This window comes from Anopheles maculipalpis, chromosome 3RL (genome assembly GCF_943734695.1).
Source record: "Anopheles maculipalpis chromosome 3RL, idAnoMacuDA_375_x, whole genome shotgun sequence".
In the NCBI taxonomy this organism is placed as follows: Eukaryota; Metazoa; Arthropoda; class Insecta; order Diptera; family Culicidae; genus Anopheles; species Anopheles maculipalpis.
Genome location: NC_064872.1, coordinates 7,801,383 through 7,822,257, shown reverse-complemented (window position 1 = coordinate 7,822,257; position 20,875 = coordinate 7,801,383). Strand labels below are relative to the sequence as shown.

Below are 20,875 nucleotides of genomic sequence, written 5' to 3'. Positions count from 1 at the left end.
GTTTTTTGTTTTCTTTTTTTGTCAGTGTTTTTTAAAAGTTTCAATCTTTTTTTACCTTTTTGTTTGCTTTTTCTTGAATTAATTTAACATTAACATCACGCTTTTATGTTGTTTTTACAAAAAAAAAAAAAAAAACAATCGCATTTACTGCAACTTTCTGCTATGAAACAAAGTTTTGCTCACGGAACCATCATGAAACTGTTGACGTTTGTTTTATGTTCCGTTTCTGACCATCGAGAGAGGGAACCTTGACAAGATCTAGAAACTACCACCATCACCAAACACCTCTCCACCGAATCAAAAATAGCAGTAGAAAATAAAAAAACCCCCCCATTGTTTGAGTTGTCTAATCCAGCAAAGTTAGCTTATGTTTGTGCTCGGACTTGTATGAACTGATCTTTGTTTTGTATATTATGTTGTTTTTTTCTTTCTTATTTTTAGATTCCCCCCCCCCTCCTTTTCATGCGTTCTTTTTGTTTTGAGTTTGAGACACACTAATTTTGTTATGTTTTATTCCTGTTTTCAGCAAACTGAAGCTAAACACTACCTTCCCAGTTCCTACCTTTTCCTATTGTTTGTTGCTTATTAAATTTACTCGCTATTATATAGACGAACCCTTTAGCACCTTACTTCAACATTCGAAAATTTTAATTTGTTTTTGTTAAATTCCAGAAGCGTTTGCAGGGTTTCTCTTTATCGAATTATTGCTGTTATGAGTGTTATTATCAAGGTTCTTGAGGAATTTCTACCAGAGTGTTCAATTTCGAATTGTTCGACTTCCATTAAACTTTCCTTGTGAAATGGTTTGAAGTGTTCTACATCCCGTGCGTCCAGTTTTCTACCTTTAATCTCCAATTGTACCTCAGCATTAAACAGAGCAAAATAATTGTTTGAAAAATATTATTTCAATTGTTTTTATCACTCCTTTTGATGGCATTTCATCGCCCAGTTCGCCGTTTCTTTGTACTCATTCTCATTACTATACAATTGTTCTTTTCCTCTTTTTCTCTCCCTCTCTCTTTCTCTTTCCAACGTGTTGTCATTAAAACACGCGTCAAATTAAATACACGAACACACCATTTTGTTCGTGGTTTGTGATTCGCACAAAATACGCCATTGCTTCTTCAAATCACTCCAACGTCGTGTATGTCATCATGATTCCCATCAATCACCATCATCATCACCACCTACCCACCCACAACCAACCGACCGATATCGGGTGGGCGGCATAGCTGTAAGACGAAAAAGTACGACCTGGCCGATCGGTTGCCCCTGAGTTGTCTAACCTCAAAGGAAAAGAGTACCTCCTTCATGATCGAGTGTTGTGCCACTGACTTCTGCAATAATAACAAACTCCTAACACTGCCCGAACCAGGTACATTTGTGGAACCTTTCATTTCTAATTTGACATTCCCTGCAGTGTTTTTTTTTGTGTTTTAATTTCATTTGAATAATCTTCAATCCGTTCCCATTTTAAAATACGTTTTCGTTTCGTTTAGTTTGAAATCGGCAGTAGAAAGATGTCGTAGAATTGTGTCGGGATTTATTTGCCCAACAGCGTGCGTGGTATAGTTTTCTTTTTCGTGTTGTAATATATAGATCCAAATTTTGCATTCCCATGCACACCTGAACCCCCCCACCGTTCTGGCGTTGGAGGTATTCCTCCCAGAATATGGGTTTAGTTAAAGTTCAGCATATCGAATAGCTTAAAAGATTTTCTTTTATTTTGCTTATTCTTACTATGTGTCCTCTCTGTATCTAATTGGTAAAAGTGGTTTTATCATTGTACAGTGTACTAATTTTAAATGTGTATATCGTCTCTGATTTGGCTGACCACCAAAACGTTTCTTTCTCCCAAAGAAACAGACTTCTTTCTCCCTTTCTCTCGTATCTATGCTTGTGCTAATTTTCCTTCTACTCTGTTATTACCTTGCAAACAATGTGTTTCTGATATTTGTTGTAAATAGCGCAACTCTACTCCGGAATGTGTATTTGATTTGATTTTGTGTTTATTTCTTCGCTTGCGTTGTAGCTTTCTCTCCTTTTCTATATATTTTTGTGCTTGAAAGCCTTGTTATTTCTGCCCTAATTACTTCTATGTTCTTGCTATAGAATACAATGTAGGTTGACAATGAAGCATGAGTAATTTCAATAGATTTTTCTAGCATTTAGTATCTTAAAAATGTATTATTTGTGAGCTGTTCTCGTGTACGTCCTTTTGGCTCGAGTGTTGTAAAGTTAATTCAATACAATCATAATATTTAAATATATCTTTGTCTATAAATGCTAATTTACATGATTATAATGTACTTCACGCCAAAATTGTCTGCATTGTTTTCCAAGACAAATCTGTTCAGTTGTTTCTTATCAAGAGTCTGCAAAACACACGTTGTATTGACCTAAGATCTACGCAATTTTAACAGTCGTGAGGGAGGCCCTGTTTGCTCAAATAATCCTACGTTACTCTCGATCTGCTTGTTGTAACTTCGTATTCTTCTTTCTTAATGCTCTTCTGCTAATTGAAAGCGTATTATATGACTAATTTTTTCAGCAAAAATAAGCACTCAACTCTTTATTAATTCTAATCCCAAAATGACAATCCGCTTAACCAATTTATTAAAATCGTTCGCCTTCCAAATTTATGTGTAAATGGTGCTCTGTGTGGCACCAGAATATAATTGGCACATAGTGTGCCAAATGAACCTTTTCTTTTTATTATTTTCCACCTCTCTAAAATGAAGTCGAAACATAATGGAAAGATAAAGTCTAGCCTTCCTATTGCGGCTTCCCAACTCGATTCTCGATAAAACCGAACCCACCCACGGTACCCGTTATTTGCTCGAATGTTTGAGAACATTTTGGCAATTCCTGACCAACCCGGGGCATGTCGCGCGCTTATGTTGCGCGGATTAGTGCGGGCAAGGTGAGTTTTTTGGGGCGGTGTGAAACGTAAATGAAGCCAAAGTACAGTTACCGATAAAGGAGGTCAGCAATGAATTCGAAATTTGATTCTTTCCGAGCTTGTCGTTGCTTTCCCTCCCGGTGGCGGTTACGGCGGGTTGATTCGATTCGCAATGAAAGGTAGAGGTTGCCAAAATGGGAAAACCAAATGGCAAAAACGTTTTACAACGCTCGTTCCATCAAGCGGTGTTGAATAATTTAATCGAATTACTGCAACTAAACTTCTTAAATATTTATCATTGATTAGGAATGTTCTTAAAATAAAGAATTTTACACTCGCCTTAAGAGGGAGGACGTAGGCGGATAAGACGTTCTTGTGCAAGTGAGACCTTCGCATCGTGGCACTTGGGCGAATTTTGCACGGTAAAAAGAATAGTGGTCAAATATTATATTTTATTTTATTTATTTTTTCACACTGTTTATGTCTTATTAATTGATTACTTATGAAAATTGATTTAGAATATACAGAAAATGCTTTCAATGCTAACAGCTTATACTGATCCTGTGTATATGACTTCCAAAATCCCATTGTGCTCAACCGCCACCATCACTTTGGTGCGTGAATGTGTTGAAGCTGATCTTAAAAACGACCAGGCGTCTCCATCGCTCCAAACCGAAATCGCTCTACCAGGACACTCACGGCAAATAGCATCCCTCCAGCATGTTTTTTTTTTCTCTCTTCAGATGGCTATCTTGTTTTTTGTTTTATCTCTCTTTAAAGCCACTCATTCTCTTTCTCTCCCATCTCTGTACTGTACTGACATGCTTAGGGATCACCTGCTTGAGCATTCCATTGGCGTTGCTTATCGTTATCGACACCGTCCGCTTGGAGCGATGCCGATTACCGATGGACCAACTAGAACGGAACTGAATTAAAATACCTGTCCCGGAATGGTGGGTTCGAATGTTGACAGAGCTATGGAAGACGACGATGATTGGGAACGTGTACGAGCAAAAAGGAGAGAAAAAAATGTCGACGTCTGGTTGTTTTTTTTCCATTTCCTCAGACCGATCCGTGTTTCGGTATTTCTGGTCACGAAGAAGGACCATCACTTCGATGGTTCGGTAATTTGATAGGCAAGCCGATACGTAGCGCTCTTCGTGGGGTTTTTCTCTTGTTGTTGCAGGAATGCGCCAGAAAAGGGTTGTTTCTTGGATTTTCTTTTTTTTTTTTGCTCAAGAATTTCCGTCTGGAAAAACCTATTTCATCCCGCAGATGTCCTGGTGTTATCTTTCCCGCTCTCTGCCTTAAGATGATGGGTTAGTGTATTGTTTGATTTTTGAGCTTTTCTCTCCGGACACTTTGATTGGCTGCTTGCCTGGAAGAGGAGGATCGAGTTTTTAAAGTCATTTCTTCCGGTTTTTTTTTTGTTAATAATCTAACCACGACTATTTACCTTTCAGGAAATCCTTCCAACTGTCAAGTTTAAAATAGAACAGACAATTCAAAGAAGGATCACTAATTTACCTCGAGTTTATGTGACGAAAATGCTCCTCCCGGTACGTTCTTTATGGGTTTCCACGTTTTGTGTGCGGATATTGAGAAATAAAATGAAATGGTGGGGCAAATACCGTTCTCTCTAAATTCACCGGTGCTGCCGTGACATACGGAAGAAATAGTTTCTACATAGTTTACCACTACCGATTGTCTGCCATAGTCAGCTGTGCACGATCGAGCACGCAGTGAAACGACGGTGCACGCATATAACCCATTCGATTTCGATTTCGAATCTCTTTCTGCATGTTGGGATGGCATTTTCATCGCCAGGACAATCTTTCCCAGCCAACAAAAGGGAAAATTCCCCTGATAACACTTTGTGTAGCAAAAAAAAAGGTACTTTCCTTCGCCTTTTTTTGTCAGATTGTTTGGTTTCCCTTCTGGCATGTGTTTGCACTTTGACCGGAAATAGGGTAAACGGGGATTTCTTTTCACTTTCCTTATTTTTTCCTAGGTAAAATAGAAAAACCCCCAATTTGGAAAATTTTCAAATGCGTGCTTGTTGAATTTTTCCTTCCCATCGCAAGGATAATACCGATTAAGGACGATCAAGAGAGTATATTCGTGTCTGTTTGGGAATCACCGCGATCGAGAGAAGTAATTGAATGGACAACGGAGAACTAAGGGTGTGGGTAAACATTTTACAGCTATTTTAATATTTAAAAACCTTGAAATCGTCCTTGGTGTCCCGTGCAAAACTTTGGGAAATTGTAAAAATAGAGAAAAATGCGTATGAGGCATCAAACCGTAACGCGTCCTGGGTCATAAACGGTTCGCAGTAATTTCGGTTAGGATACATATAAACATTAGAAGAACCTTTACACAAAACCCTCTATGAGCATCAAGAATCTTAACCGCGCAACATGGATGCACAAACGCGCGCGCTCGTGTATTCGTGTTTATGAGTTCGGTTGTGCGTGTTCCTTTTTTTATCCTTAGCCCAAAACACGTGTGGACATAAAGTGCAATTTGTTCATTGAAGTCGAAGGATGTTTTTAGAAAACCCCCAACCGAGAGCGGTGGATGTGATGTGGGTTGCGATAATGATGTTTTGGCGCTGCGATCCGTCAGCAACGGTTGTGTGTGTATAGCCCTAGTGACGGTGGCGATCTGGTGTCTGGTTGTCCCGATGTTTTTATTGCAACCGAAATCGTAAAAAAGGCTGTGAAACGTGCATTCGCTGAACCCCAGCTTTGTGAGGGAGTTGACCTTAGGGGAGATGTATATTTCTATATTTTTTACCCTCCAAGAAGTCATCCCAGAAAGCAAGGATAAACGATGTTCCGGATGTGAAGCGTTCATGTTGCAGGAGATAAAACTTCAAATCGTGATCTTGTTTTAATGGTCAATTTTTGTTCTACCAAGTACACACGGATAAGGAACCATTCCAATGCCATTGTTGACGAATTCCTTCTCGCGCAGAGTGTTGCTTTAGTAGCATCATTTCATTCTGTTTTGGCTCTTGCCGTAAGGTTCGCGCCCTGTGGCACATAAAATGAAGTAGCTAAAACAAAACAAAAACACCGCTTGTAAAGTTTTGTTTTCCAACGAGAATTCGTGTAATCGAAGTGTTGTGAACAATGGGAAGATGAGTTGGTCGCGTGGTAATGAGGTTTTCTGGTGTCTGGTTAATTGGTGTCGGATTTATAGGTCCGTTAATTTAAAGCGGAATCACATGTTCTACGACAAATTCTCGTCAAGTGGGAAGTTAAAAAAGGTCGTAGTCTGGATTAGCTAGAACGAATAACTTCGTAATAGAGTTTAAAGTTTATGGATGCTATCAAACATGAAGTGTTCTGTGAGCATCGATGTCGGTTAGTAATTTGATAATATTGATTGTAGCCAAGCAATTGCTGACCAACTAAATACTGTGAACAAATAATTTTGCCAGCTGAACCAAGTATCGCACAACTTTAAACTGAATTAGCATTAATTTGTGCAAAGATTTTATCGCACGATCGTTATTTAATCTAACTTTCAATCGAGATGTCCTTTTCGTTTGTAAGATTTTCGTCGAAATTCTGCCGCGGTGCGGCAAACCGATTAGCAATTTATTTACAGGTTTTTTGTTGTTGTTGCTGTTTGAATCGTTTTTCGAATGGAATGTTCTGCGGCTTTTGTTGGAATTTGGAACCAAATCTGTGCCCTACACGAAATAAACAACCATCCTGAAGCTCGGTGAAAGTTTTCTCCGGTACGCAAGGAGGTTGAAATAAGAAAAGAAAAATGCGACTGGAGTTTTCTCTTGCTAAAATGCACACGAATCCACACACTTACACATGGTCGCGATAGGTGTAGGAGTTTATCGTCGGCTGTGTGTGTGCGCGCGTGGTAAGCGATCGGTACACAAAGAAAGTTTTCAGACCGTAATCTGACACTGTATCCTCTCCGGTCGGTTTGTTTGGAGGATATTGTTGCATGTTGGTCCCTCGATCTGGGAGAGGACGTGGAGGAGATGGAGCACCATCGTTCGAAGTTGGTGATTGGAATACACAAAAAAGACAAACCGTAGGCGACGAATGCACGTTGTGTAGCCGTGGCGATGTGCTGCTATTTTGCTGAAATATGTCCACAAACACGCCAACACGCGCCTCCAGTGTCTTCCTTGTTAGGCGGAGTACCTCTTTCGGCAGCCAAGCGACAAGCGAATGATAAATTGTTACCAAAGTGTAAAACTGACACCAGACCAGATAAAACTGAAACCCATCAAAACCCATCAAAACCACTCTCGCAACGACTGAGACGACATCATTCGTTCTTGTGGGCGGCGCGGGTTGCGTAGTCTTGGTTTCCAAAGCCAAGCCCTCCCCCAAAAAATATCATCCGAAAAAATCTTCCATTAATGTGTTATCCTCTCGATGGTGGATGATATTGAATAACACCCGGCTGCTGGTGCAGGAATCCTTAGCCAAACGACATTAAGATACATGTTGTTGAGCCTTGTAAAGATATGAGAGAGCACAAAATATGAAGTGTGGTGCGTCTTGTTGATACCAGAAGTTACCCCTTTTTCCAAGAAGCGTTGGTGCTTATCCCATCAAACAGGATGCGTTAATGGTGCTAGATCGTGTTAACACCGTGCCATCAACAAACGGGAAGTCCGCGAAAATAACCTCCCACGGGCACGATTAAGCTCTGCTCGTCCGGTGTGTTCGAACACCGGGATTTAGTTTCGTGTTCTCGCCCCAGATAACCCATCTGGAAAAGCCACTCATAATGTACGTTATTAGTGGAATGGATGAATAATAAAAAATCTGTACGGACAACGCTGAGAGAGAGAGAGAGGGCCATCAACGCCTTTTCCCTCCGCAAAACCGAAACACATGGCGCGTGCCTTTCTCCGTCGAGGTTCGCATTTTATGGCAGTGACCCATCAGAAAGATACTTTATGGCTTCCCGTTTTGCCGCTTCGCCGGGCACCGGTGAACCGAGGAGGTGGTATAAGAAATGGCGTCAACTTCGTAAAATCTGCTGAACAAGTTTGGATTGTTGGAGTGAGATTTTAGTCTTCATCCTGAGACGTACATCGAAGTAAGTTTTGAGATAGATGAAAGTGAATCGACCATAAAACAGGAACAGAAACTGTAACCCACCAGTAGACTGGGGCTTTTCACCGTCCGGCAACAGTTACTTTGGCATTGATCCCTTACAAAAAAGCTCCGGGAGCTGAAGGTTCCAGAATTGTGCTCCCGTTTCCCCGGCCATTCCGCCATTTGGTCATGTAATGGTTCGGAGTTAATTAAATCAACACAAAGGTGTCACATTACCTTTCAGGGGGGGGGGGGTGACTTGCTGCTTTGTGTTTTATGTACTTTGTCCGATGCCTAGCCAAGGAAAGCGAAAGAAAATGTGAACCATTTTTAGGACTCGCACCTTAGTCCGATCCTTATCCATTCCACGGTCTGGTTGAGCGTCTTATCGGGAAAGGTCAGCTAGAAATGGTGGTAAGCCCCGTCGAGTTGTACAGAATAAAAGTTAAAGGAAGCGCAGTAAAGCGTATCAAAATGCCCTGATATCCTCGAATCGTGAGCCTCGAGGTGCTGGTGCAAGAAATTTAATTAGCATGTCTCTGGACGTAGCACTGCAAACCACTGTCAGGCGGAAAGCAGCAATAAGTCTGTAAGAGGAGATCTTTGGAGATATCCTCAGCATTGGTTGTTTTGTTTTTTCGTTACCTAGCTTCTTGGGAAGTTCTGCACTGAATTAGTACTTCCCGTGTCTACCGGGATCAACTTCAATTCTAGGGAAACAGACTTTAGGCAGGCATCCTTGGGTAAAAAGAGTATCCAGCAGATGCCAAAGATTGTGTAGCTGAAATGAAATGGACGGCTAATGAAATTTCCTCCTTCGAACAACATCTTGGTTGCAATTTTTCTATGCACTGTATCTCACTCCACACACAAGCACACAGATGTCTACGAAAGGGGGAAAACGTCGAATGCTGTTGGTCCATCTTTGTGTGAAAGGTGCATTTAAGTAAGATGTGGTTCGACCTTACCGGTAAACGACCGTGGCACGTCACGCCGGACATGTACAGCGTATGGCACGTGAAGGAATGATTCTTCACAACAGAAGTGCTGCTTGTGATGCCCTGCCAAGTGGAGTATGGTGTGATTTTATTTTAGGTTGTACAGTGTGAACCTTCTCCGGATGCATCAAATCGCACTGGTGTGGTTGGTTTGTGTGCCTTTCTTAGGATATTCTTTTGGCTTAGCTTTCGGTAAGTCTTGGAGAATATATTAGGGGGATTCGTGCACTGTGACGGTCCCTGCTAGTCATAAACTGGTCTTCGAAGGGTAATATTCTGGGATAGACAAAACAATGGTTAGCACTTAGGAAGTTGTTAAGATTTTATGCTCATTCTCTTTATTTGCAAACCAGCGTCTTTGTGGACGTGATTTGTCTCTTTCAAAATTTAATTAAACTCGTCCATTTCATGAAGTTGGAGATCGGTGTTAAAAAGGCTGTGTTTTGATGAAGAATTGTGTTAAATTTACATCATTTTCTCTGTTGTCGTACTTGTTAGCTGTCATCAGCAAAATAATTGTAAATTTCTACAACATGAATGTAAAGCGTACAATCGAGTTCTTCACGAGAAGTACCTCTTAAACCACCTTCGAATAGAAGCTGTTAGACTTCTTTGTTTCTTGACGGCGTACAGCAATTGTTTAGGGTCGTCCAGTAGTGGAATTCGTTTGCTGCCGTAGTGTTTCGAAAATTTACCCTCTAGACGTTGAGGGGGGAATGTACCACGCAGCCAAACAGTAAATTTGGCGGTTTTTGTAAAATGATCCTCCTTTTTACCCACCAGCTCTACCAGAGCAATGGACTTTGTTCGCGTGTCCAATTCGCGTGCCCAAGAATCCTTAAAAGTCACCGGCAAGTCACAAATGCTAACGATGACGCGTTTTGGTTTTTAGGGAGGGTGGGTGGTAGTTGGAAAGCGCATCCCATCTAGCAGCAGCTCCCAAAATCCGCCGTAAACTCATTCAATTTCGAGATCGAGTTTAAATTTTGGAGACAATTTTCGGTACCCTTCGTTCAATCTGCCGGCGACTTCTACCGTGTGGTGGACTTGTGAGCACATTTGTAGCTGTGGGACGGTAAACTGTGGTAGCATTTTCCGAATATCTTCTAATTCTAAAGTGGGTATCTCGTTAGCTGCTTGTTGAGTCATTGCGACGACTACGGACATTTTTTGTTGGGGGCTTTTCTTCGCGCGTTCGGTGCCCCATCACCGTCGGCCTGGAACGATGTGAAGTCGTGCGTTGCTCTGCGGTATTAACGGTGTGCCGCAGTACAAACCACACAAACACACAAGTGCGAGAAGTTTGTTCTTTTTAGCGGGTGGCACAGCGGAACAAGAGACTCGCGGTTTCCTTGTTGGTGGCGACTGCACAGCCATCCCCAAGCCGGTCTAATGGTGCCAGACGTACCTTGTGCGGTTTCCATTTCGTCAATGGTTGAAACATGGGGATCCCATACAAAAAGGCGATCGAAAAAAGGGAGAACAGGGGGGAACAAGCTCATAAGAAAGTGAGCTCCCCCCACCAAACCCACCCATCAACGCTCGAGCTGTCGAGAGGGCCAGCAAAACTTCACGGCAGTGATGAAAATGCGTGATCAGAATCTCTTATCAAATCGAGCCATCGTTGATTCAATTAACCCGAGTTAAGCCGGGAGCTTTCCGGTACGTCCGGTTTTTCTTTATTCCCAGAAAGTATGTTTTCCGCTTTGTGTATGTGTGTGTGAGAGAGTTCTTAGTGTATAGAACAGTTTACTTTAGTGTTTTCGACTTGATTCTCGTGTTCTGGTAACTGCCATTCAGTCTTTGTTTGCTACCGTTGTGAGGAGTGACGGGTGCGTCACTAGAACCTCCGAGTCCGATCCGGGTAGTTCATTTCCATTCCGTCCATCAGCATGAGAATGGGTTTTCTTGTTCGTTTGCTTAAACTTAAAGCAGAATGAAGAAGAAGAAAAACTTTCCATTTCAGGGAAACACTTCTTTTTTTTTTTTTGGGAGGTGGAGCTGTTAAGCCAAACGGTATCGACTTCAAGTTTGACTTTGGAGCACATCGCAGCAAAGTCTCTTCTGGTGTACGGCAGTAATCGGTCTCCCGCCAGGGGGTTTTGGTCGAAAATGTTCTGAATGGTCAAGGGAGAAAAATTTGTTTCGCACCGACACCGACGACCGGTGGGAAATTACTTATCTTGATCCTATACCAACACCGATCGGGAAAGGATTTGTTTGGATAAAGGATGTTTTTTCCGTTTCTCACCATCCATAACTGACACTCACAATCATTTATTGAGCTCTAACAAAAAGCTTGTTTAGGAAATGTTTATATTCCTTGTGTTATTAATTGGAGATGGAGGAAATGTCGCTGAAATCATCAACAACTCCTTCAAAAGTATTTTCCTACCACGAGCATGGAGCATCTCGCTTCGCTTCATTTGTATTGATATGGACTATTGCGAATAAAGCAAACAATAATCACTAGAATGCTTCTACAGACGGGAACCTACTAATAGAGACATTCTTTACGTCTTTATTTTGATTGCATGCTCAACTCTTGTACGGATAAGGCCACATACTCAAAGTTTTCCCCTATTTGATTGTTATATTTACCGGAAATCCAAAAAGATAAAGTTTTGCGACAACTTCAGCTATGCTTAGGTACAGCGGAGTTCTGATACTGATGCTACCCATCAACAACTTCATCACTATCTTACAGTCATACAGTTTTTTCTTGTGTTAGGCAAGCTGACGCCCCCAAAAGAAACGCCCCCATTGTTTGAGTATTAAGGATTGATTTTTTGTTTCTCTGTACGAGACATACGTGATCGTGTAAAAAGGATTAAAATGGAAATGGATGGGTGGAGTTGAAGCTATCCTGAGATACAATGCAGTAGGTGATTACTGGGTATCTGGGCATCCGTTCAAAGGGTCCAAAGTAAACCTTTGTTCTTAAATATTTTCAATGCGTCCATAGTCAATTTAGTGGCGCAATTGCTGTCCACAATAACCAGACCACACAGTAAAAAATCCTTAAATTATGTGTAATAATGCAAACCAAACACCACCAAAGGCTACAAAAAATGGACCAACACAACAAGCGTAAAAAAATATTAACAAAAACCCTCAATTTCCTGCTCGTGTGGAACCTTCCCACAAAACCACATCTCAACATCAACTTCAAGGGTGGTCTCGCACCAATCGGCAAATCGTTCCTTATTTCAATCGAGCCGTGCACTCCTTTGCCGGGTCGTTTTGTGGCGGATACGATTGGGCCATTCCGGCGACGATGGCGACGGCTTCTGGACACAGCGGCAGAGAAAGCTGTATGCAAAAGCCGGTAAGAGCATCCCGAAATCGTCGAGGGCATAAATAAGAAGTGAAGTAAAAATTGTCGTGTGATAAAAATTAACGATACAGTTGCTCGATCGTCACCGTTTTCGCGCCCGTCTTCGGCGTATAAATGGCACGCAACCCGGACCCCAAACGGCGTCAAAGTAGGCGATGCGCATGCATGCAGTTTGCGCAGGCGTATCTTTCCCGTTGCAGAGGCTAAGAAGTGGTGGCGGGCCATGGCGGCGGGCGCACCGTCGTATTGAAATCGATTAATGTTGACGATGACGACGACAATGGCAATAACAGTAATAAGCTATGACGATGATAAAAATCAATAAATGTGATGTGAGATCATCAGCGGTGGATGTTGCGCTTGGCTAAAAAGGAGAGAGTATTCGAGATGTCTTAGGGATGGACTCGATCGTTGAATCTGTTCAAGGGGTAATTTCATGCTGGTTGTTGGCTGTTGGTCATGTTTTGGAGCGATTGGAGATAAAAATTAAAGCATTCCTTGTTGGAGGTTTGCCGTTTGAAATTGGAGTAAAGTATAGTATTGCTTTTTTTAGTCGTTTTTTATCGTATCGTAAATAAAATTGGTACTGACACATATTCGATAATGTGATTGTTGGAGCTTTGGATATCATTATTTATTGTAGAGATTTGTATCCATACTTTCAAAGCTAACAAGTCAGACTGTTCTGTCAAATTTACAGAAATTACCTGTTTGGGAGGAACTTATGGCGACCGGCTTTGTTTGTTTCTTTAATATTTATTTACTACAGACATTTTTAAATATTTGATAAAAATGCATTTAAAAGTAATGATAAATTGAACCCAAAATATTAATGAACCTAAACCTCGAAATATCTCAATTGGAAAACAAAACAAAGAACGAATGTTGTCCATTATGGATAACAGTTTGTTTGTGTTATCTTTCCACCTGCCAGCAATCTTTCTGCCCTTCAATGTCACCTCGTAATACTGTAGCTGGTGATTATTGATGGTAATTTTTCATTTCGTTCACTTTCACTGCCATTGCACATCCCAGAGCTGTTCTCGTCTGCTTCTCCCAGGGATGCTGACGCAAGAGGTCGGTCGACGATCAAACGTCATCATCGCGTCTTTCTGCAAGGTTAAACCCATGAGGGCATACGGGAGACAACGGTAATAAAGATTAATGGTAAAGATTGCAAGGGAAGGGTGCAGTTACTCCATTTCTTATTGTGCCTCTTCTTTTGTACAATCTCTTCCCGAACACATCAAGTCCAGTTACTCCGTTGCACATCCATTACTTAGAGACGAGTGCTAGCATACCGATAGCATCGTGTTCTAAAGGTGTTTTGTTGCTAATGGTACAGGTATTCGGAACCGAAGTAACAACATATTGAACAATCTGTTGGGCATGGACAACTGCTCAGCTTTGGCAAAGAAAAGTTTGATGTGTACACCGACGCTGAGGATGTGATGTGAAGTACGCCACAAGCGATAAGGTTTTTTTTTGTTGATGCTTCCAATATTTCGATACTGGCCGATGCTACTTTGGCCTTTTTGCCCTCCTACTAAGGATGAAAGCTGCTTACGTAAATATCATCCGTTACCAATCAGCCAAGCACAAGAATTTGTACTGCTTTTGTTTTATTTTCCTACGCTCGATATCTATCACGGACGTGGAGATGCATATAATGCCGAAGATATTGCATTTAGCGAAGTAAAACGCATTTGTGGCAGGTTTTAGGTCATCAAGAAGGTGCCGAGGAACTTGCTTTTGCTTTAATCATGATCGGAAAGATATAGGACGAGAGCAGGCGAGCTGCTTCATTTATCAAAAACCGGTCATTTGTCAACGGGTCGTTAAGGAACAGCTTGGTAAGCGATAATGTAACCACTGCTGATCCAGTTTCAGCTTCTCTTGCGTCTAATGATCCATAATAAACTCGTTTGACAGGATCAACAGTTTGCCGGGTGCTGATTAATAGCGCATTAAAGCGAGAGCATTTTTGCAATAGTATCTTTAATGACTAAAGTCAACCAGAACTGATAAGTTGTTCAAAGATCAAAGCACGTTATCTGCTTTAAAGCACTCGGCCTGAGCGTCTCTTAATAAATCTCGTTTCGAGAATCAATCAAATTCGCACATCATGCTGACGTAGAACGGAGTTGAACTTTGATGTTCGAAATTATGCTGATGTAATGCTGTATCGGCAAAGTCTGCAGACGTCCTCTCGCTATACCTGGGTGCAATGTACTGAGCATCGTCAAGAAATATCTGCATCCTCATCGTACAAAAGAGTGTTTCTTAAAAATATTCTAATGGAGGCAAGCAGTGGAGTAACAGGAAGTAGAACGATCAAGACGAGGTGTCGTTTATACTACTTCAAGAACTCTTTTGTTGGGTTTTTTCGTATTGAAATGACTATTGGTTTCAATGAAGTGATTCATGCAGGTGAAATATGGAGGCTGGAATGCGTGACTCTAGAACCAGAGGCTTTTCTGGCTGGCGCGAGGCGTAAGGTTTCGTACGGAAGCAAATGAATAATACAGTAGTTAGGTTTTGTAATCGTTTAAAAATCACATTCCTGCAAAAATACCTGGATTTGTGTTAGCAACGCTTCTGTGAATCACTTCTAGCTCTGCACAGAGCCGTCGGAGACCTTCTCAATCGTCTAGACTTGTGAGGAACTGGGCACAAAATTGGATGTGAAATGTGTGGCATCATGCTTGAATGCTCACACTCGGCGGCATCGGCAGTTACGATATGATAAGACACTAGACCAATACCGAACTTATGGTCCGTGGTGGGGAATCACCTCGTCTTTCGGCTACCCCTCGCCCCTTCCATGCCTTCGGGCAGCAGTGATTCTCGTAATTTCAATTTCAATTCGTTCTCGTTACCCTTCAGACCGGTCAGCTACCTCTCACACAAGCACTGCAGCCACCCCGAGCTGTTCTTTCCGGTCGGGTGCTTCTCGTACCGCTCGTGCCAACTTTCCTCCTTGCCTCGTCCATCCTTTTTTTGCCGAACCCTGCTGTCATAGTCACACTCTCACCCAATGCACAAGGGGTTGGTGGTTGGGATAGCCGTGCCGGTTGTCGATTACACCGTCGCTGGTTCCATCGTAACCGCTCACGGCTTCGCCAAAGCTTCGTTCGGCCATCAGTAAGGAATTGCGCTGTAATGTATCGTTCCCGTCTGCCGTCCGCCCCGGTTAGCCCTCCTGTACTGGTCAGACAGGCAGGCAGGCCTATATTTGTTTCGGGGTGCGCGCATGATAGCAGGAGGCGTTCTGGCTATAAAATTCAAATTCGAAATAATTTGCACGCATATAAATTTCATGATCTTCTTCGGGTGAGTAGAGTACAGAACGAACTTGCCTAGGAAACTCCGCGACCACCCTCCCTGCCTTTGTGCAAGTGATGGGATTTAGATGATTCGGAAGAAAAACGAGCACTTGGCACAGAAGCACACTGAGTGGTGTTTTAGTTTCTGCTTCGCTCGCCAATGTGTCTTTGTTGTTGAGCAGTAGAATTTCTGGTGGTATGCTTCATGCACGCTTCAGAAATGTTGAGTGAGCGCGCACGAGGGTAAAAAGTGGAGCTAGTGGTGATGACGTGGCGTACATTAGCCCCCGCGGGTGTCTTTTGTCAGAATCATCTAATTTGCGTCTCACGTGCCAATGATTGAAATTAGCCCTTCGGCAAAAAAGGCAGCAAGCAGAACATCATAACAAGCATAATTGTTTCCATAGTTTAAGCTGCGTGAAAGTCCAACCGCGGAACGTGAGGCTGTGTAGAAAGAGGCTATACACAGGGACACTACCGATGCTACCATGTAGTCGACGCAATACTCGTTCTACCGATAAGCACTGCCGGCAGGATCCGTCGCTTCGTGTGCTCCAAAATCGACAAGAATTTCAGCCAGACTCCCGATGGCCAAATATGGCAATCTCTTCAAGCCGAGCAGCGGCATGGCGAAAGCTTTGATGCCGCCCGTGTTCGAACTGTATCGAAGTCAAAGTTTTTCGCCTTAGGTTGTGTTTTCTCATTCGTGGGAAGACACAGCAGCAGCTATAAAGTTGCGCTTTTTGAAACACTTTAATTAGTGTATGTTCGAGCGCTGCGATGGTTTTGTAATGATAGTTTTAGACAGTTGCCGCCAACAAGCGGATGTAAATGGGATAGAGAGGGCATTTAATATTTTAATGAGACCATAAATGCGGAGAAGCATTCTGTCTCTTATGGTAGGAGTGTGTGGTATATACGGTAGTTGAGCATAATAGTTGTTGAATAGCTAATTTATTCCAGACATCAGCAGTCTCAAGTATAGATTAGGCTCTTTTAAAATTACTAAAATATCTAACATTCGAGAACATTTTATGCTCATTGGTTTAAAGATTTTGAATGGAATGGATGAGGATGAGAGTTGATCACAAGTCCGCGAGCGTTATAATTGTACCCAAGCTGCAATCTTCAGCAAACTCGAAACCTTAGATGCTACACTCTTTTTTTTAGATGTCTCGCCGTATACAAAACTACTGTTTTGATTAATCTACTCCTCCTGAGTCTCGTGTCGCAAAACGCCATAAAATCCCCTTTTAAATCCATTTATTAAGTTATATTTATCTACCTTCTCAGAAACTCGCCTTATTTATGCTCATCTCGTGGACCATCTTTTCTAATTGATCTTGAGTGCTTTTTTGTCGTCCCGTTTGTTTTGCATTGCAGGTTTTTGCCCCGTTTAATTTGATTGCTAAACTTTCTTTTAATCCTTCAAACTTCACAAACAGGCTTTCTGCAATGAATTTATCTTATCTTTTCCCGCTACCTTTTGATCTCTCTCTCTCTCTCTCACCATCGGCATTGTACCAAGAAAAGCTTAAAATTTAGCAACCTTCATCATCATTTATCATAAGAAAATTTCTCCAAGAAAAAGGGTTTTCGGCTAAAAGAGTGTCCACAAGAAGAGTTTTGAGAAACAAACTTTAAAAATCACACTTCATAACTCACTCTTGTTTTTTTCCCCTCGAAATCATCATTGATCATTTGTGGTTTTTCTTAGCTTTCATTGATCAGCAAAGCGATCATCAACATTATCATCATCATCTCCATCAATCATCCACTGTGTGTGTGTGTGTGTGCTCTGCAGGGTAGTCATCTTTTTCCATACTGAACGGTGATAGATGGTAGCGGTCTATAGCAAGTAAGCTCCGTCAGTGAGTCCTGTGAATTCTCACCGCAGGATTCCGGATGTATACATACAAAGTGCATGTTGGTGCAGTATTAGCACACGTAAGCAAGCAGCTAGTAAAGTTCTAAATTTCCCTCTATTTTTCGGACCCACATTCTATTCGACGCGGTCTGTGGATGTGTGCTGTGCCCTGTGATCCCTTCTATCTCGCTTCCGGCTGTTTTGGCCCCCACCTTCCCCACCCAAACAAAAAAAAAACTCCTCCCCTTGCGTGTGCGTGTGTGTGCGCTGTATAAGGTGCGTGGAGCATAAAGAGCTTAATCTGAAGCATGATCCTCTCTGGTGCCGGCAGAAGACTACCACCGAACCACACTGGATGGGTTGTTGCAAGGAAGACTTTTGCAATCTGGAGATCGTGTTTAGCTACCTGACGCCAGGTGAGCATGGGGAGATGGTTTTCCTGTACACACTCACCCTCACTCTGATATCCTTCTAAAAAGGGGGTACAATCGGTGGAACTTGTGGTGTCCTTTAGAATATTGGGACTTGTTCAGTTTTTGTATTTTTTTTTTCGGTTACGGATAACAGGCCATGTCTCTTTCTGTGTGTTGTTGTGTGTCTTCGAAACATCGACTGGTCGGGTTTGGTGATCGTCCTCTCAACATACTACCTTACCTAAGATATCAGTTCTAGGATACCATTTGTGTTGTGTTGGGTCTCATCTACATCCTGGTAATCGTTCAACTATTAAAACTGTTCAAACCCATAGTTACAGGTATTTAATCTCATCTTGGTTACATTGTTTGTTTACTTGTTCATATACATTTGTACTTGAGGAACAACGTATTTACTGTGTGCGTGTGTGCGTATGTGTGCGTGTGTCCGTATGTATGCGTGAGTGTCCTTCAATCGTGTTTGGAGGATGGTCGATTCATTAAAGCTATTCTACTCCCCCCCATCCTTAATCATAGTCCTGCGGTGCGCCGTATGCCAACAACTGTTCGACAGCCAGTGCCATGACGGGCGCGTTTTCCAAGAATAAACGTCAACCGAAAGCAGCAAAAGGCCTCGAAATGAGATCCATCCATTTCCATCGGTGATAAAACCTTCATAGATGTGTCCCAAACCCGCCAAGAGCGAGACAGAGAGAGCTCGGACGACCACTCTACGACGGGGGGACGACTGCAATCCTGTGGGAAATCAATTCCACGGAATTGCTGCCCAACAACTTACAAACAATGCGCTATAAATCCATAACCGTCAACCGTACAGTCGCCTTCATCAACTAGATAAATATCGTTGGTTAACTTGCGTCATGCTTCTGTCGTCCTTCTGCCACTCTCACACTCTTCTTGGTAAGGTGCGTTGGATGCGGCGGTGCGTTGGTGTACCGAAGCCTCAAAGCGGCAATCGTCATCAGCGTTTGCTATTTTGCTGCTACCGTTGCCCTATTTGCGTGCGGATGATTCTAACTTGTCGACTGGCTGTCCTCGGTGTCCTTCCAGGAAAGTGGAAACACAAAGGTTATGTTGGCTCTTTCTGGTGGCCACATTTGGGGCTATATCAGGATCGGCTGGCAGTGTTTAGAAATAGCATTGACTTGCATGGCTCTTTTACTAGCGTTACTGTTCGATCTCGGACAGGAAACCGTTCATTAAGTGCTTTGTGCTAGTTCGATTCAGTAGTTTTTTGGTTGTAGAAGAAGTTTTTATCCCTTTCTTTACCGGGAGCCAACCGAAGGATAGTAAACCTCGACAAGGAATAATGTTTCACAATATAATCTGATCAGTTTTGCATTTCTTTCAATCATTTACGCCCATTTCCCAGAATCATATGCGCACGGTTTGCATGTAACACGAAATGTTTCGATGTTACAAATATTTTTATTTTCTCGCCATCCTTTTTTCACCAGCAAACACACGCTGGTCGCTTGCTGCTGTTTTGCCTGACCGCATACAATATTTTATCGAATTTACGAGCTCGCCGAAAATCAGCTTCCTTCGCTATTGCTGCTGCTGTTTCGAAGGTTGCTTTCGTTGCCTTTTCTTTTCGCGTTTCGTTTGTGTTATTTGAAATCCGTGTTTTGTTATTTATCGATACATTTGTGTTGTGTGTTACACGGGAAAGTAATCATTTATCTGAAAGGCTCGTCTTGCGACGGTAACAAGGATATGCTGGGGCACGACTGTTAGGGAAACTCCTTCCTCCTGCGCTCGCTCTTTTGCTTGTGTGACAAAACTAAAGAAGGAAGGTAAAGAATGGCAATCGACTTGTGGCTTGTGGCGGTAATGTGAAGGGGTTGTCGGTGGCAGGAAAAACTAATGGCTGTGTCGTGAATAGTTTTGCTCGGGTGTTGCTCTCGGAAACCTAACGATCAAGCATATTTGCAAATTAATGAGCATTCTTTGAATCGGAATGGAAAAAACATGGGACTAAATAATGTGGCAAACGATAGTATGTTTATGTGTTTATGTGTTTTTCAATTGTTTAATCATTATTTCCATTCGAAAATTGGTTATGCAAAATGATAATAATATTACTGGAATTATTCATTTAATAATCTAGTACGATTGCATACTGTTAGGCGCTTTTCATTGCACACAACACTTACTAAGCAATACTAGTGAATTGTGTTTATGGGTGCGTGTTTGGTTTCTCTTGATCGACTTTTTCTTGCAACACAAACCAACTCCTCCATCACACTGATTGTGTGGCTTGGATTGAAGCAGTTTAGCATAAAATGAGCTTTGGAAAAGTTGACCCCATAATCGTTAAGCTAAACGCATTTTCTCGGAACAGGAAAGTGACAAACACATACACACACAGACACACATTAAATGTGTGCGAGGTGAGGCTTTATATTGTTTTTGTGAAGATTTTGGGGGAGCATTTAAGCATTGTTTTCTTGTGGTTGTCGATTCTGCAATTCCGTGCTTTTCTCAATCTAACTTAAGCGATGGAAAAATAAAATAAAAAGCTCAGAGGAGAAAGAGAGGGACTGCTATTAAAGTTGCCTGTTTAATGTAAGTAATGGGCTCACCATCATTCGGTAGGGATTTTGCGGCTGTAGACAACCGCAAAGCTAGTAGTGGCTTGGTAGGGTAATTTGAAGTGGAAAAGTGTTGTTCACACTTGGGGAACATTTAGGATGTTTAGTAGGGTCACTTGATGGTCGGCATGTTTTGATGCTTAAGTAAGCTTGTTTTAAGCAGTCTTTGTAGCCCCGTTAGGACTCTGTGGATGATCGCAGCAAATGGAAATCGTTACCGTTTAGTGGACGCTGGACTTTGAGTCACATTAGGAATGGAATTGTTGATTAATCCTCATGGAGTGTTCCTGTAAGATTTATTCCACCTTAAACTTGGGAGTCGCAATTTTC

At 42.1% G+C, this 20,875-nt stretch overlaps 2 protein-coding genes across 3 annotated transcripts in view; one reads left to right on the top strand and one right to left on the bottom strand.

Annotated features, from left to right (window-relative positions):
- The window catches only part of LOC126560363 (protein Shroom), a 301,881-nt gene that overhangs the window by 69,273 nt on the left and 211,733 nt on the right, over positions 1-20,875 (bottom strand). The gene's annotated exons all lie outside the window — the stretch shown is intronic.
- LOC126564613 (TGF-beta receptor type-1) overlaps positions 1-20,875 on the top strand; it is a 101,382-nt gene that overhangs the window by 45,745 nt on the left and 34,762 nt on the right. For both annotated transcript variants that reach the window (XM_050221692.1, XM_050221693.1), the window contains one exon: positions 1,233-1,375. In XM_050221692.1, the coding sequence (XP_050077649.1) occupies positions 1,233-1,375 (143 nt within the window). The remainder of the gene's footprint in view (positions 1-1,232; positions 1,376-20,875) is intronic.